At 41.2% G+C, this 13,476-nt stretch overlaps 1 protein-coding gene across 1 annotated transcript in view; it reads right to left on the bottom strand.

Annotated features, from left to right (window-relative positions):
* Positions 1-2,962: 2,962 nt before the first annotated feature.
* Positions 2,963-13,476, bottom strand: part of ccdc88b (coiled-coil and HOOK domain protein 88B) — a 62,427-nt gene continuing 51,913 nt past the window's right edge. The window contains exons 25-28 of the mRNA XM_085431383.1: positions 8,381-8,488; positions 6,728-6,885; positions 3,469-3,810; positions 2,963-3,160 (exon numbers count right to left, since the gene is read on the bottom strand). Of these exons, the coding sequence (XP_085287509.1) occupies positions 3,090-3,160; positions 3,469-3,810; positions 6,728-6,885; positions 8,381-8,488 (679 nt within the window). The 3' untranslated portion in view covers positions 2,963-3,089. The remainder of the gene's footprint in view (positions 3,161-3,468; positions 3,811-6,727; positions 6,886-8,380; positions 8,489-13,476) is intronic.

Below are 13,476 nucleotides of genomic sequence, written 5' to 3'. Positions count from 1 at the left end.
CCTTAGCCCAGATCATCGGCGTAATTTTGTGCTGAACATTGGGAGGGTCAAGATCTCTGTCTAAATAAATAAATAAATCTGGGTAAATTCCCAGATGATTAAACATGCAACTATTTTGCTGGTAATACCTGAAATGAGTAAAGAAAATCAACAGCCTACTTTCCAGACAGTCTTCACGAGGCTACTGTCAACCCTGTTTCTTGTGCACCTTTTCCTAACACACCGTTTCTTTCCACTGATATGTTTCGATACAGCACAAACAGTGAGCCTTTTCAGGAGCCACCTTCTGTGGCTCACTCTCTTCGTGGAGGGTGTTAATGATCGTGATCTGGGCAACAGTCAGTTCAACAGTCTTCCCCATGATTGTGTTGCATGCACTGAACTCGACTAAGAGATAAACAATATTTATAATTTATATTCTAGGAGTCTGGATTTCTAATTTTTATGAGCTAAAAGCCAGAATCACAAAAACGCTTTAAAATTGTTGTCTTTGTGTGCCTTAAATACAGAATACTTGCAGGATTACCTCTTTAGGTCAGGAGATGCACACGCCTACAGTACAGCCAGGGCTAATCTAAAGAAGGGCATCAAAAAAGCCAAACACCATTACAAAAAGAAGGTAGAAGAACACTTCTCCAACTCCAACCCCCGACGCATGTGGCAAGGACTCCAGACCATTACAGACTACAGGACCACCAAACCCTCCCCCGCATCCTCTGATGTCTCCTTCCTCAACGAGCTCAACAACTTTTATGCTCGTTTTGAGCGAGGGAACCCCACAACCACAACCAAAGCAGACGTGACGCCAGACCACCAACCTATGACTCTCTCCCCCACCGATGTAGGAGCGGTGCTGAGCAGGATCAATGTCCACAAGGCTGCAGGTCCCGATGGCATCCCCGGGCGTGTTCTCAGAGCGTGTTCTGAGGAGCTTGCAGGAGTGCTCACAGACATATTCAACCTGTCCTTGGCCCACGCTGTGGTACCGGCCTGCTTCAAATCCACCTCCATCGTCCTGATACCCAAAAACTCCAACCCATCTTGCCTCAATGACTACCGCCCAGTAGCACTCACCCCCATCATCACTAAGTGCTTAGAGCAGCTGGTCCTAGCACACTTCAAATCCTGTCTCCCCCCCACCCTGGACCCCCACCAATTCGCATACCGCCGGAACAGGAGCACAGAGGATGCAGTCTCCATCGCACTGCACTCTGTCCTCTCACACCTGGACAACAACAACACCTACGCCAGAATGCTGTTTATAGACTTCAGTTCAGCATTCAATACAATCCACCCCTCACAACTCATCAGGAAACTGACAGACCTGGGCATCAGTTCCCTCATCTGCAAATGGTTACTGGACTTCCTGACCAACCGCCCCCAATACGTCCGGCTGGATAACCACTGCTCATCTACCATCACAATGAACACCGGTGTACCACAAGGCTGTGTGATGAGCCCTTTCCTCTACTCCCTCTTCACCCACGACTGCAGACCTGCTGATGGTTCCAACACCATCATTAAGTTTGCAGATGACACCACGGTGATTGGCCTCATCAGTGACAACGATGAGGCCGCCTACAGGGAGGAGGTGGATCGTCTGGCTGAGTGGTGCGACACAAACAACCTGCTGCTTAACACCGAGAAGACCAAGGAGCTCATCGTGGACTACAGGAGGAATGCTGACCCACATCCACCCATCCACATTAAGGGGACGGCTGTGGAGCGTGTGAGCAGCTTCAAGTTCCTGGGAGTCCACATCTCCGAGGATCTCACCTGGACGACCAACTGCTCCAAGCTGGTCAAGAAGGCTCACCAGCGCCTCTTCTTCTTGAGGACTCTGAGGAAGAACCACCTGTCCTCAGACATCCTGGTGAACTTCTATCGCTGCACCATCGAGAGCATCCTGACCAACTGTATAACAGTCTGGTAGGGAAACTGCTCTGCCTCGGACCGGAAGGCGTTGCAGAGGGTCGTGAAAACTGCCCAGCGCATCGCCAGAGCACCACTTCCTGCCATAAAAGACATCTACAGGAAGCGGTGTCTGAAAAGGGCTGGGAAAATCATCAGAGACCCCAGTCACCCATCACATGGACTCTTCACCCTCCTGCCCTCTGGGAGGCGCTACAGGAGCCTCCGAACTAAGACCACCAGGTACCGGAACAGCTTCTTCCCCACAGCTGTCAGACTCCTGAACTCTGCCTCCTGACATCTGACCCACGTTAACTCATGGACTGAACATACACACACACACACACACAATGGACAACTGTACCCTCAAACACACAATAATAACATGGAGTGAACCACCACTCACAACCACTAGCACTTTATATAGCCTCTGTAGAAATTATCCACACCCTCACTTACCTTAACTGCACTACTGTATAGCCCTGTGTAAACAATCATTCTGTACATACGATAATTTTTAACCCTACAACTGTTTACAACTTGCATAGTTCCCATTTCTGTATAGCTGTATATCTCAGATTCCTGTAAAGTTATTTATTTCATATTCTGTATAGTTTTTCATATTTATATCCTGTTCATATCCTGTACATAGCTTGTACTCACTACAGCCTGTACATACTTATAGTTATAGAATATTCACAACATACTTCATACCGTGTACATTATAACATAATAGACCCATTTCTGTAATATACTTACATATCTATATTATTGCTAATATATATTGTAATATATCTATATCACTAAGCACTTCTGGATGGATGCAAACTGCATTTCGTTGCCCTGTACCTGTGCATGTGCAATGACAATAAAGTTGAATTCTATTCTATTCTATTCTATTCTTTGAATTAAAATGAAAAAGAAAACATTTTCACAATATTCAGCTTTTTTTTATAGGTGCACTAGATATATAGATGGTGTACAGTTAGTTTTATTTATAGTATGTACTAAGGAGGGTGTTAATTGCTTCACAAATGAGTAAGATCTCAAATGACTGATTAAAGCATTTATTCATGTATTCAAAAATACTAGGAGGATCTTGTATTTAAAATATGCAGACACACAAGAGGAGGCATGAAAACGGTTTCCATGGAGCACATAATATAAAACATTTGTTATTAATTCAGCTGGGGGGAGTCTACACTTCTGTCTTGTGCCGTTGTGCAGTCGTCACTCGAGTGCTGATTATCTGGAAGACAAAAGAAAAAAAATACTAGGTCTACCTTTGAGGGATTTTAGTTGGTGTGGTGATTCTGTGCAGTTTATTTTTCTTTACAGTTGACTTTCATTTGGCTTAATGTTTTTCTTATTACCCCAAAGATGTGCTCGCAGCTCACTTGTTAACACAGGAGAAGTTTGAAAATATCCATCTGAACAAGCTGGTAAATGTTTTTCTTCCGAATAATCCCCTTTGTTACTTATTTACAGTTTTCCTTCTTAAAGAAAAAAAAGAAAACATGAACATGAATCTTTCTCAGCCCCCTTTCTCCTCCGCACCTTTCACTTCATCCTCCTCGGCGCTCTCCTGACCGGTCAACGGGGCGTCTGCTTCCTGAGATGCACTTCTCTCTCCCTCCCATAGGACGGCGGCGTTGTTCTGGCTGGAGCTTAGCCGCTGGCGTGGATGTGTCTTCTGGTCGCCGGGACTAAAAGACTGTGAAACTCCCAAGCCTGCTCTGGCCAATCCCAACCCCCAGCCGTGACGGGATCCCAGTTTACGACGGCCCCCGGAACCAGCGCGCGTAGCTGGTGCGCCGGGAAGAGAGACCTCCGGGTCTGTCTGGGATGCAGATTTTCTCAGGGGAGAAGGAGAGACCGGAGCACTGCGAGGGTCTGGAACTGTATGAAAAGGATTCATAAACTATTATAAAGGAAACCTTAAACAAAATATAAGTTCACTGTTGCAGTTGATAATTTTATCGTTAATCATTCATTCAGAAATATTCATGTACAGGATCCTCTGCATTTGTGTTTAGCCAGATGAGCCCATTTACAGCACAAAGATAGAAGGTACATTTTTTTCTTTTCCAGTGCCAAAGCAGTTTCAGGGACTCAGGACAAATATAGGTTCGAGAAAAAAAAGAAAAGATAACTGTGGCTCAGGTGGTTGGCCTGTATTGCCATTAATGGCGAGGTTATTAGTTTGATTCTTTCCCTCCTCATGTCTAAGTGTCCTTGAGCCACACATTAAGCCTGTACAATCTGCAGCACTGCCAGCCATCAATCCATGAGTGTGAGACCGACAAGTGATGTGGACCTCTTTGGTTTGATACAGCAGAAAAGCAGAGAAAAATCAGTTCCTAACCCTTCACTTAAACACTTAAATGTGTGCTCATGCCTGTTTTCAGCTACATTAGTGTCTATTCTAAGCTGTTTGTTACGTATTTTTATGCACTACTAATAAATACTTAACAGTGCCGCCGAGAACTCGAGCACATTTTCAGCACTAACAATAACAATGAAAATGCATCATTTAGGACATTAGGCTGAAAAAATGCTGCATCTTATCTTGTTCAGACTGGAGTCGAGTTCGAGTTATTTTCAGCAGAATCAGAGCTCACAGAGTGGATGATATGATATTTTATGTCTAAACTAGCATATCTCTCTTGCTATATGTATATATTCTTAGGAATTGAAATGCGAGGTGTGATAAGAACGATATCAACAACAAGTTATAATGAGCACTTTCCAATATTGCCTAGAACTTTACGTTTTCTTAAAAGCAGGGGTTAAAGTCGGCAAGAGTGCATTCTGACACCTTCATAAATCAGTAATTAAATGTGATAGACAGTTTAATACAAAATACTATAAATCAAGTTAATTTTTCATGCTTCATCTAGCTGATGCTGTGGAGACAGTTAAGTACCGCCTGTAACATCATCTTTTTTTTCCTCTCTTTTCTTTGCTGTCTTGCATACACACTACAGATGTTAACAAAGCTGTTTGTCCCAGTATTTCAGCATCTAGCGCTTCTAAAGAGAGAAGCGAGCATAAACAGACTAACCTTTTTCTTGAAATGGCAGGTATTCAAAGAGCTCAACTAGTAAAATCCAAAACACCACTTGAGCTGTGCAGTGTGGTGCACAATGAACCTGCTAGCTAGAGTTGTTGTACTTCTCAGGGGGAAGAAAAATATCAGCTTTCTTCTCTGAGACAGAGAAGGTTAGACAAAGATGTAAGAAAGACAAGACAGGAGAGGAAGATGAGAGATCATTTTTAAAGGTAAGGACAGCTCTGCAAGTCTTCTCCATCTTTTGGCTGCTTCCTTTAGAGGATCATCTGCCGCCATCGCACCCTGTCCCTAGCATCCTCCTCTGTCACACCAACCCTCTGCATGTCCTTCACTACATCCATGAACCTCAGAGGAGATGGAGGTGTTTATGCAAACCAATTAAGTGATGATAATTCCATGTTAGTTAAAGTTTAAGCTGGACAGTAGTTTGCAGAGTTGGGGAAGACTGATGTCCAAGGTGACATTTACTTTACATCCTGGCTAGCATCAGAGACGCTACCTGAGAGATGAGGCACTGAAACAATTCAGAATTAAAATTTATTTAAATCATATATATATATATATACTCACTGACCATCAATGTGAAAGTTAGTTAATTTATATAATGCTTCAAAATAAGTGCCTGCATCCAGGAGGAGTCTACTGGGAGTCATCAGTTTGAATTTAAGCTGATGATGTTCTTTAGTAACAATTTCACTATCATAGTGGGTTAGTGTTGGAAAGCAGCCACGGTGCTGCTTTAAAATCTGCTTATATACTGTAGAAATGTAGTTGGCTAAATCCACAGAGAGCAGTAAACCTCAGAGAAGCAGCAGCAAAGGTCAGCTGATCACAGCTTGTACACAAAAAACAAATCTACTAGAGCTCATAGTAAAAGTTAGTTGACTTTGACTCTGCTGCACTGCAATACTGAAGCTTAGGGTTCCCCCACCTGCCAAATACACCTGTTTAAAAGCATAAATGATATAATAAAAATATTCCTTTCTAGATAATCTAATGCACCTTTTTTTTTAACAAAAGAGCTTAGCATTGATACAAACCTGATCGTTGCAAGAATACTACTCCAAATCCAACCTGTCATGTTAAACAGCTGTGAATCAGTTAAATGTTTGTGGTAAACGTCACCCCAAACATATTAAACAGGAAGCAGTTTTGAGAAATGTCTTAGCTGGCTCTTCACTTCAGGGAGTTTTTCTGCTTTTCTCTGCTTGTTGTGTAGATGAAAGATCAAGTCTTTCTCTGGCATAAAAAGAGACGAGTTTAAGAAATCCAGGGGTTTACAGAAAACACACTGCAAGGGAAATAAAAATTAAGTGAGAGACAATGTTGGTATGTCAGAAAGAGAGAAAACACATCAAGAATGCAGGTTGAGGATTGAATCCCGGCTTTGAAAGCGTCTGCAGAGAGTTGTCTTTCTGACTCTCAGTCAGTAAATGCATAAAAAGCGAATGAAGCCTCACGAATCTCTTTCCTTTCAACATGTGGTTAGCAGAGAAAGCCAGCCTCTGTGAGTCTTGGCACTCTATGGGGAGAGATCTAAGGAGAAGAGAGTGGTATCAATGCCGACCACACTTGGTAGTCATGAGATGATTTGTATGCATGCCTGCAGGCTCGCTTGATGGGCTGAGCATGTGAGCATATCTTTGTGAAAACCAGTCAGCTGCTGTTTGTGTGTTTGTCGTTGTGCAGGAAGGGCAGGGGGGTATAGTGAGCTTGGTTCTGTGGGTGTGTGTGAGATCTCACCAGGCTGAGGTGCGTGTGTGTCTGATGTAAATTCAGCGCTGTCGGCCAGGTTTTCCACGCTGCCCGCGGCGGTGAAGAGGGCGCGTCCCTCTCTTCCTCCTCCTCCTCCCCGGGGTTTGATTAGCTTCTTCATCCTATCTGCAATCCAGTTAGATTTCCTACGAGGACACAGGGGACAGGGACCATTTACAAAGAGATGAGCTATGGGAGTGTTTGTGTGTGCATGCACTGCACACCCTGATTTTTCCAGAAACAATGGGAGGAAGCCAAGTGTCAGGGGTTTCATCTTGTTCACAAAATGCTTTTTGTGCCATGTATCGTTTATGCGCCAGGATTTCACCTGTAGAAGGTGCAACTGGAAACGCTATAATTAAAATGTCACCACCATAAAAAGGTGTAAAGGTACAGGAAGAGAATGGTCAGCTGTCAACATGTCTGGATGCCAAAATCCACCCCTGACAATATGATTCTGTATTCTTCTTCATTGGTTTTTAACTGACACATTTCTAAAACAATACTGACACAGTTACTATCAGATATGTTATCCATCTCAAGTTAGTGTTTTATTTTCCTGTAGTGATGGATTTTGTGATAAAAGGCTTTATCAGAATCATGCAACATAACACGGCAACACTTTAAAAATGTATACTTTAACAATATCAAATGGATCTTCACAAAACACTTGGCTCGCCACACACTTAATAAACAGTCAATGTAAAACAATGCAGTGCAGCTACTCTGCAACTAAGTCTAATTTTCTGCAATGTTCTGTTTTTGTTGGCACTGTGAGATGATCTGTGACACTGTGCCTTATCCGTTTGGAGACAACTATCAGAAGACGGTACGCTGTGTCAAAGGAAAAGACAGGATCAGCAACTACATTCAGACAGACTGTGGTCCTTATACGATACTCAGCAGGTACAAGCGTGCCAAGAAGATATCTCCCAAACCCTTACATCACCACTAGTCTGAACTATTGGAGCCAGGATGGATCCATGGTTTCATATTGTTTACACATGAAAGTCATGGCAGAAACTGACTCCTCAGTCCAGGCAACGTTTTCCAGTCTTCTATTGTCCAGTTTTGGTGAGCCCGAGTAAACTGTAGCCTCATTTTTCTGTTCTACTTTCTGTTTTACTTAAAAAAGTGTCTTTAAGTGTACATTCATGCACGTAAATAAAGAGGATAAAAATATTAAAGTAGTGGAGTTTCCATATTTGTAACAGTGGCTGAACTGTCCCTAATAAAGTGTACGAATCCAGATTGTATTATGGCTTCCTTAAACTTAAACTACGAGTTTACAAAATGTGAATTTACTTAGGTTTAGTCTTTATTTCAGGGAACAGTTGAGAATTTAAAGTTAGTGTTTACTCTCCTTTAACTATTTTTTTGTCTCCGCTACCTCCTGAGGGATCTCTCAGGCTCTTTCACTGCAACTTTCTCTGCTGTGTTCGCCGGCTAATCACTAACGGTGCCCATCTTTTTTGTGTCTGGTGGGAATCTGACCTACACCTATCATATCCAACAGCTTCAACTGCCTTTCTACATGAAATCAATATCACTCACTCCTGTATTATCTACTGCACGGGTGTAATTAACAAATACATTAGCAGCTTGGTGTATTGTACATGTAAACAAATTTATATAATGTACTTGGCCTTGCTGGCTGGGGATGGCATGCTGGGCTCGAGGACTCTGTACTGATCCATAATCTTCTCCACCAACTTCTGCTTCTCCCGTCGGAGCTCGCTCAGCTTCTCCCTGAAGGAAAACACACGAAGCATCAGAACAAAGCAGCTCAGAGGAAGCGGGAGGAAAATTTACACATCGTCGTGCATGCATTATCAGTGCAAGTTAATAGGATTATTCTGGTAGTGTGCACGAACGTGGCTGTTGGTGTGTGATTTAACTAACGCCTAAAATCCTCTTGTGAGTAATGGAGACTTCTGGAGCTCGTTTCTCTTTTTTTTTTAACAAGCACATCAGATACGAGACTGTGTGTTGATGTTATTGCGACCCTGTTGAGCTGCGATGTGCTCAAGTATGAATCTGCTGGAAAAACAGCTTGTATTCTCAAATCAGTCTCAAAAGCAGGAGTAATAGATGGAACATTTAGTCCAGCATCAAGGTATCGGGACAGTTTTAGCCTCCCAGTGTTCACGGTGCTGTTGATGGCTATTCAATCACTCCTTTAGCCCACCACTTTTTTCCAGACTGAAATTTTTCAACAGCTATTACAGAAATTATAATTCAGTTACAAAAAATATTAACTGAATTATAATTTAATAAAAATAAAATTGTGTCATGCAAAGCTTTATGATTATCTACTTCATTTGTTTACCAAATTGACAGCTGTGCTTCTTCCTCAGAATTTGTATTACGACTACAGTATTAAAACTATGAACTAAGATCGAGACTCTTGAAGGAGGTTTTAATTCATTTTATGAAAGCTTCTCAGTCATTTTTACGTGTTTTCTCACTCGATTCAAAACATTTCCTCCTGCACTCGTTTGAAGGGAGAACATCGTTTGACTACAGCACTGGCTCTCAAATACTTTGCACACCCTTTCAAAGTAAAGTATTTCAGGTGAGCAGAAAACAAATCAGTTAAGTGCGATGAGTCTTAAAAACCACTGCTCAGAGGTATGCATCAATATTTTTTTCTTTCATTTGAACACAACTGGACTTTTCACATGGACGAATATGTAACCTGCATTTTGAAAAATGATTTGCAATTGGCAGCAGGTCTGTAATAGGATTGGGTGTAAAAATTGTTTTTCTCCAGAGTTTCTCAAAAGCAAAGATGGGCAGAGGTCTGTAAAAAAATCCATCATCAAATTATGGAACAATTTCAGAATAATGTTCCACATTGTAAAATTGTGAAGACTTTTAACATCACATCATCTACATGGAAGATCATCAAAAGAGAGAATCTGGAGAAATCTCTGTGTACAGGTGACAAGGTCCAAAATCATGTCTGTGATCTTTGGACCCTGAGCTGGAAGTCACTGCATGGGCTCAGGAACACTTTTGGAAATTGCTGTCTGTGAATAAATATGTGCCATCCCCAAATGCAAGTTAAAGCTCCATCACGAAAGAAGAAGTCATGTGTGAATTCTGAATCACTGCTTTGGGCAAAAGTTCATTTAAAATGGATTGAGGCCAAATGGGAAACTGTTCTGTGGTCTGGCTTGTTATCAGCACTCAATTCAAAAGCCTGCATCCGTGATGGTCTGCGGGGACATTAGTGCCTTTAAAATCGGCACCGCATCTGTAAAGGTACCATGAATGCTGAAAGATATATCCAGGTTTTAGTGCAACATATGCTCCCATCCAGATGACGTCTTTTCAGGAAAGGCCTTGCATACTTCAGAAAGACAGTGCTGCGGCGTGGCTGAAGAGAACTGAAAACATTGGGAGCTTCATGAAACACAAAATACAACAGAGAAGATCCAGGACTGTTGAGTAGCTAGAATCATACATCAGACAATATGGGACAACATTCCTCCCCCAAAATCCAGCAGCTGGTCTCCTCAGCTTCCAGATGTTACGCACTGCTGTCAGAAGAAGACAGGATGCTACCATCTGCCATCAAATTCAAAATGACCTTATTTTTTCCTAGACTTGTGCATTTTCTCAGTTTAAACATTTGATATGTTTTCAGTGTTCTGCTGTAAATAAAATATGAGATTTGCAGCTCATTCTGTTCTTTTATTTACTTAAAAAAGCATCCAAACCAAAGAGCCTTGCAACTTTTAGATCAACTTCATCCAAGTACTATTACTCTAAAATGAAATACAAAATAATAATAATAATAATAATAAAATTCTATTAGAATTTCATTTGTAATCATTGGTATAGTCATATTTGATCAAGGCTACAGTCAAACCTTTTGGAATAAAACACCGAAGGTCTGAAGGACACCTCTGCTTTTCCAGTTTGATGCCACTTAAATCTTTACAAAATAACAAAATTGGTGCGGTCACCCGACGGGTCAAAACTGCTGAGTTTTAAACTGACGGGGTGAACATTCACCAGCAAACAGCTGCTTTTAACAACACTAACATCCATTCAGGCTCATATTTCGGGCCACCTGGTGAATATAAATTCTGTGTTTCTTCTTCTCCCTTTTAACTCGCTCTTTAACTTCTGAGGGAAATATCTTTCAGCAGCTTTTCAGCAGCTAAACACGCCTGTCAAGACAGCTATCTCAGTTGTTTTTATCTTGCGCACTCTGCCTCAGTCCCAAGCCATTTCTCATTTCACCCAGGCTCATGCATTTCGTAGGAACTTTCCCTCCTGCCATTCTCCATCTACCAGATATTCGCAGACTTTCCACACCGGTCAAATCCACCCGACTCCTACATCCACCTGCTCCTGGGTCACCACTAGAATATATATACCAGTCCCCTTCCCCCAGTTTTCTGTTTGTTTTTTTGCAACATATCCCCTGAAATGGATCCTGTTCCCATACCACACATGATCTTTTCACAGCTACACATTTTCCGATCGGCTGGCAGGTGATACCTTGCCTTTTTTTTGCCTTGCCTTTGTTTACTTGTCTGGTCTGTGTTCCTGCTGCTAAATTGTAAGACGCAGCCAATTTCAGTAAAATCCTGGATACATACCACACAGCGGGTTTTTAGAGGGGTTTGTTTTTTAGAAAATACTTGCCTCTCGATGATTTCACCATTAAACAAAGGGGGAAACAGATACTAAATCCTTCCACTGAGCCGAGAGGAGCTGAAACATCTGATGACTCTGTTTGTCACAAAAACACATTTTATAAATACCTGACAAACTGTTTTAGTCATCACAGAAAAAGACTATCGTTTCAATCTGCAGTAATTTATATATTTATTTCTAATGTCTCTTTTATATCAAAGGAAGTTGGTTAAAAAAAAAAAGCTTTTATGTTGCCTCTGAAGGGAATAGGTTATCTTTAAACGTCTGCTTCTTCCCATCTTTTCACTTATTGTGTGGATGCCGAAAGGCACACTATTGTTTTCCTGTTTCTCTTTATTCTTTATCCTTTATTGTGTGGATGCCGAAAGGCATCCACACTATTGTTTTCCTGTTTCTCTTTATTCTTTATCCTTTATTATTCTTCAAGTTGCCACTTTCTTTGCCGCTTAACTACTCCCTCAGTTTTCAGCCGTTTTTCACCATTCAAACTCTAAACTGTTCAGCTCTTTCTCCTGATGCCTGCTATGACTTTTGGTAGTCATAACTTTTATACTTTTTCAGATATTAAGCTTTTTATGTCATTTTTTGGCCCATTTTGCTGAATAGGACCACATTATCAGTGTGATCACAAGTTTTGCTTGCTTGGCTGAGCCATGTTTTAGCTCAGTGAGATAAGCAGCCGTTCTCAGAGTAGGAGGCCCGGGTTCAAATCCAGGTTGTGGCAACATTTCTTTCACTTAACAGTTAAACTTTTTTAACTCTTTTCAACACAAATTTCAGCTTTTTCACCGCTTATCAGCACAATTTTCAGTTTTTTCTGATGTTTTCAGCACAAATCCAAGCTTTTTAAGCTGTTTTCAGCAAAAAACCTCTTTTCAGCAGAAATTCTGCTCATTCAACTCTTTTCAGCAGAAATTCTGCTGATTAAACTCTTTTCAGCAGAAATTCTTCTTATTCACCTCTTATCAGCACAATTCTCAGCCTCTTCTGCTCATTTCAGCACAATTATCAGTCTCTCCACCTCTTCTTTGTCAGAAAGATGTTGGCGCAGTGAGATGAGAACCTGCCTTGAGTACCAGAAGGGCCAGGTCCGAATCCTGCTCAGAGCAACATTCTTTGCTTTTTTTTTTTTTCAATTTTTTCAGCTTTTTTCAGCAGACATCTTCAGCGTTAAGGCATCCACACAGCATTTTCGCAGGAAATGCAAATTTTTCTAGTTCTAAAATCCTTTTTGGTCATTTCAAATCAGGTTGTTTATATTTTCATTGAATCGCTGTTCCTTTCCTTTCATATTTTTTTTATTGTACTGCTCCAATGTCATCATTTACTCAGTGAGCAACTAGCTTTGTTTAATTTATATTTTTATTCAAATGTTATGCTACGTACTGTTCCATATATACAGTTAAGTCCACACATTTTTGTACTTTTGCCTCTGTACACGAACACGGTGGATTTTAAATCAAACAGTCAATGTGTGATTGAAGTGGAAACTTTCAGCTTGAATTCAAGGGGTTTAACTAAAGTATTTCATTAACTGTGTAGAAATTACAGACATTTTTTAATACAAAGTCCCAACTCAACATGTTACTGGACAATTAATTGGCACGCAGTTTCATGGCCAGATGAGGCCTCTTCTCTTGTTACTCCATAGCAGATTAAGCAAGTAAATGATCTGGAAGTTATTTTAAGTGAACTTGCATTTGGTCTTTTTTCACTGGAATGCTCAACATGAGGGCCAACGAGATGTCTAGTGAGGAAGGCCATCGCTCATCTCCAGGTTAAAAAACTAAATAAACCAATTAAAGATTGCTAAAACTTTGGACTACAAGAATGTAGTGGCTGAAAGGCCTGAAAAGCCACCACAGAAGTTGTCCTTCTACAGTTGAGATGACAGAAAACATCTGAAAGAGCCCGAATAGATCTTTAAAAAGTCTTTAGACAAACCAAGATTAACTTGTACCCGAATGATGGGAAAGAAAAGTATGGAGAACGAGAGACACAGCTCATGATCCAAAGCTCACCACATCGTCTGTAAAACATAGTCGAGGAGATGTTTTAGCACG

This window comes from Copadichromis virginalis, linkage group LG2 (genome assembly GCF_057382275.1).
Source record: "Copadichromis virginalis isolate Kocher_CV1m ecotype Utaka linkage group LG2, C_Virginalis_male_GT1.1, whole genome shotgun sequence".
Taxonomy (NCBI): Eukaryota; Metazoa; Chordata; class Actinopteri; order Cichliformes; family Cichlidae; genus Copadichromis; species Copadichromis virginalis.
Note: the sequence above shows the minus strand (reverse complement) of the source record. Positions and strands in the feature narration are given on the sequence as shown.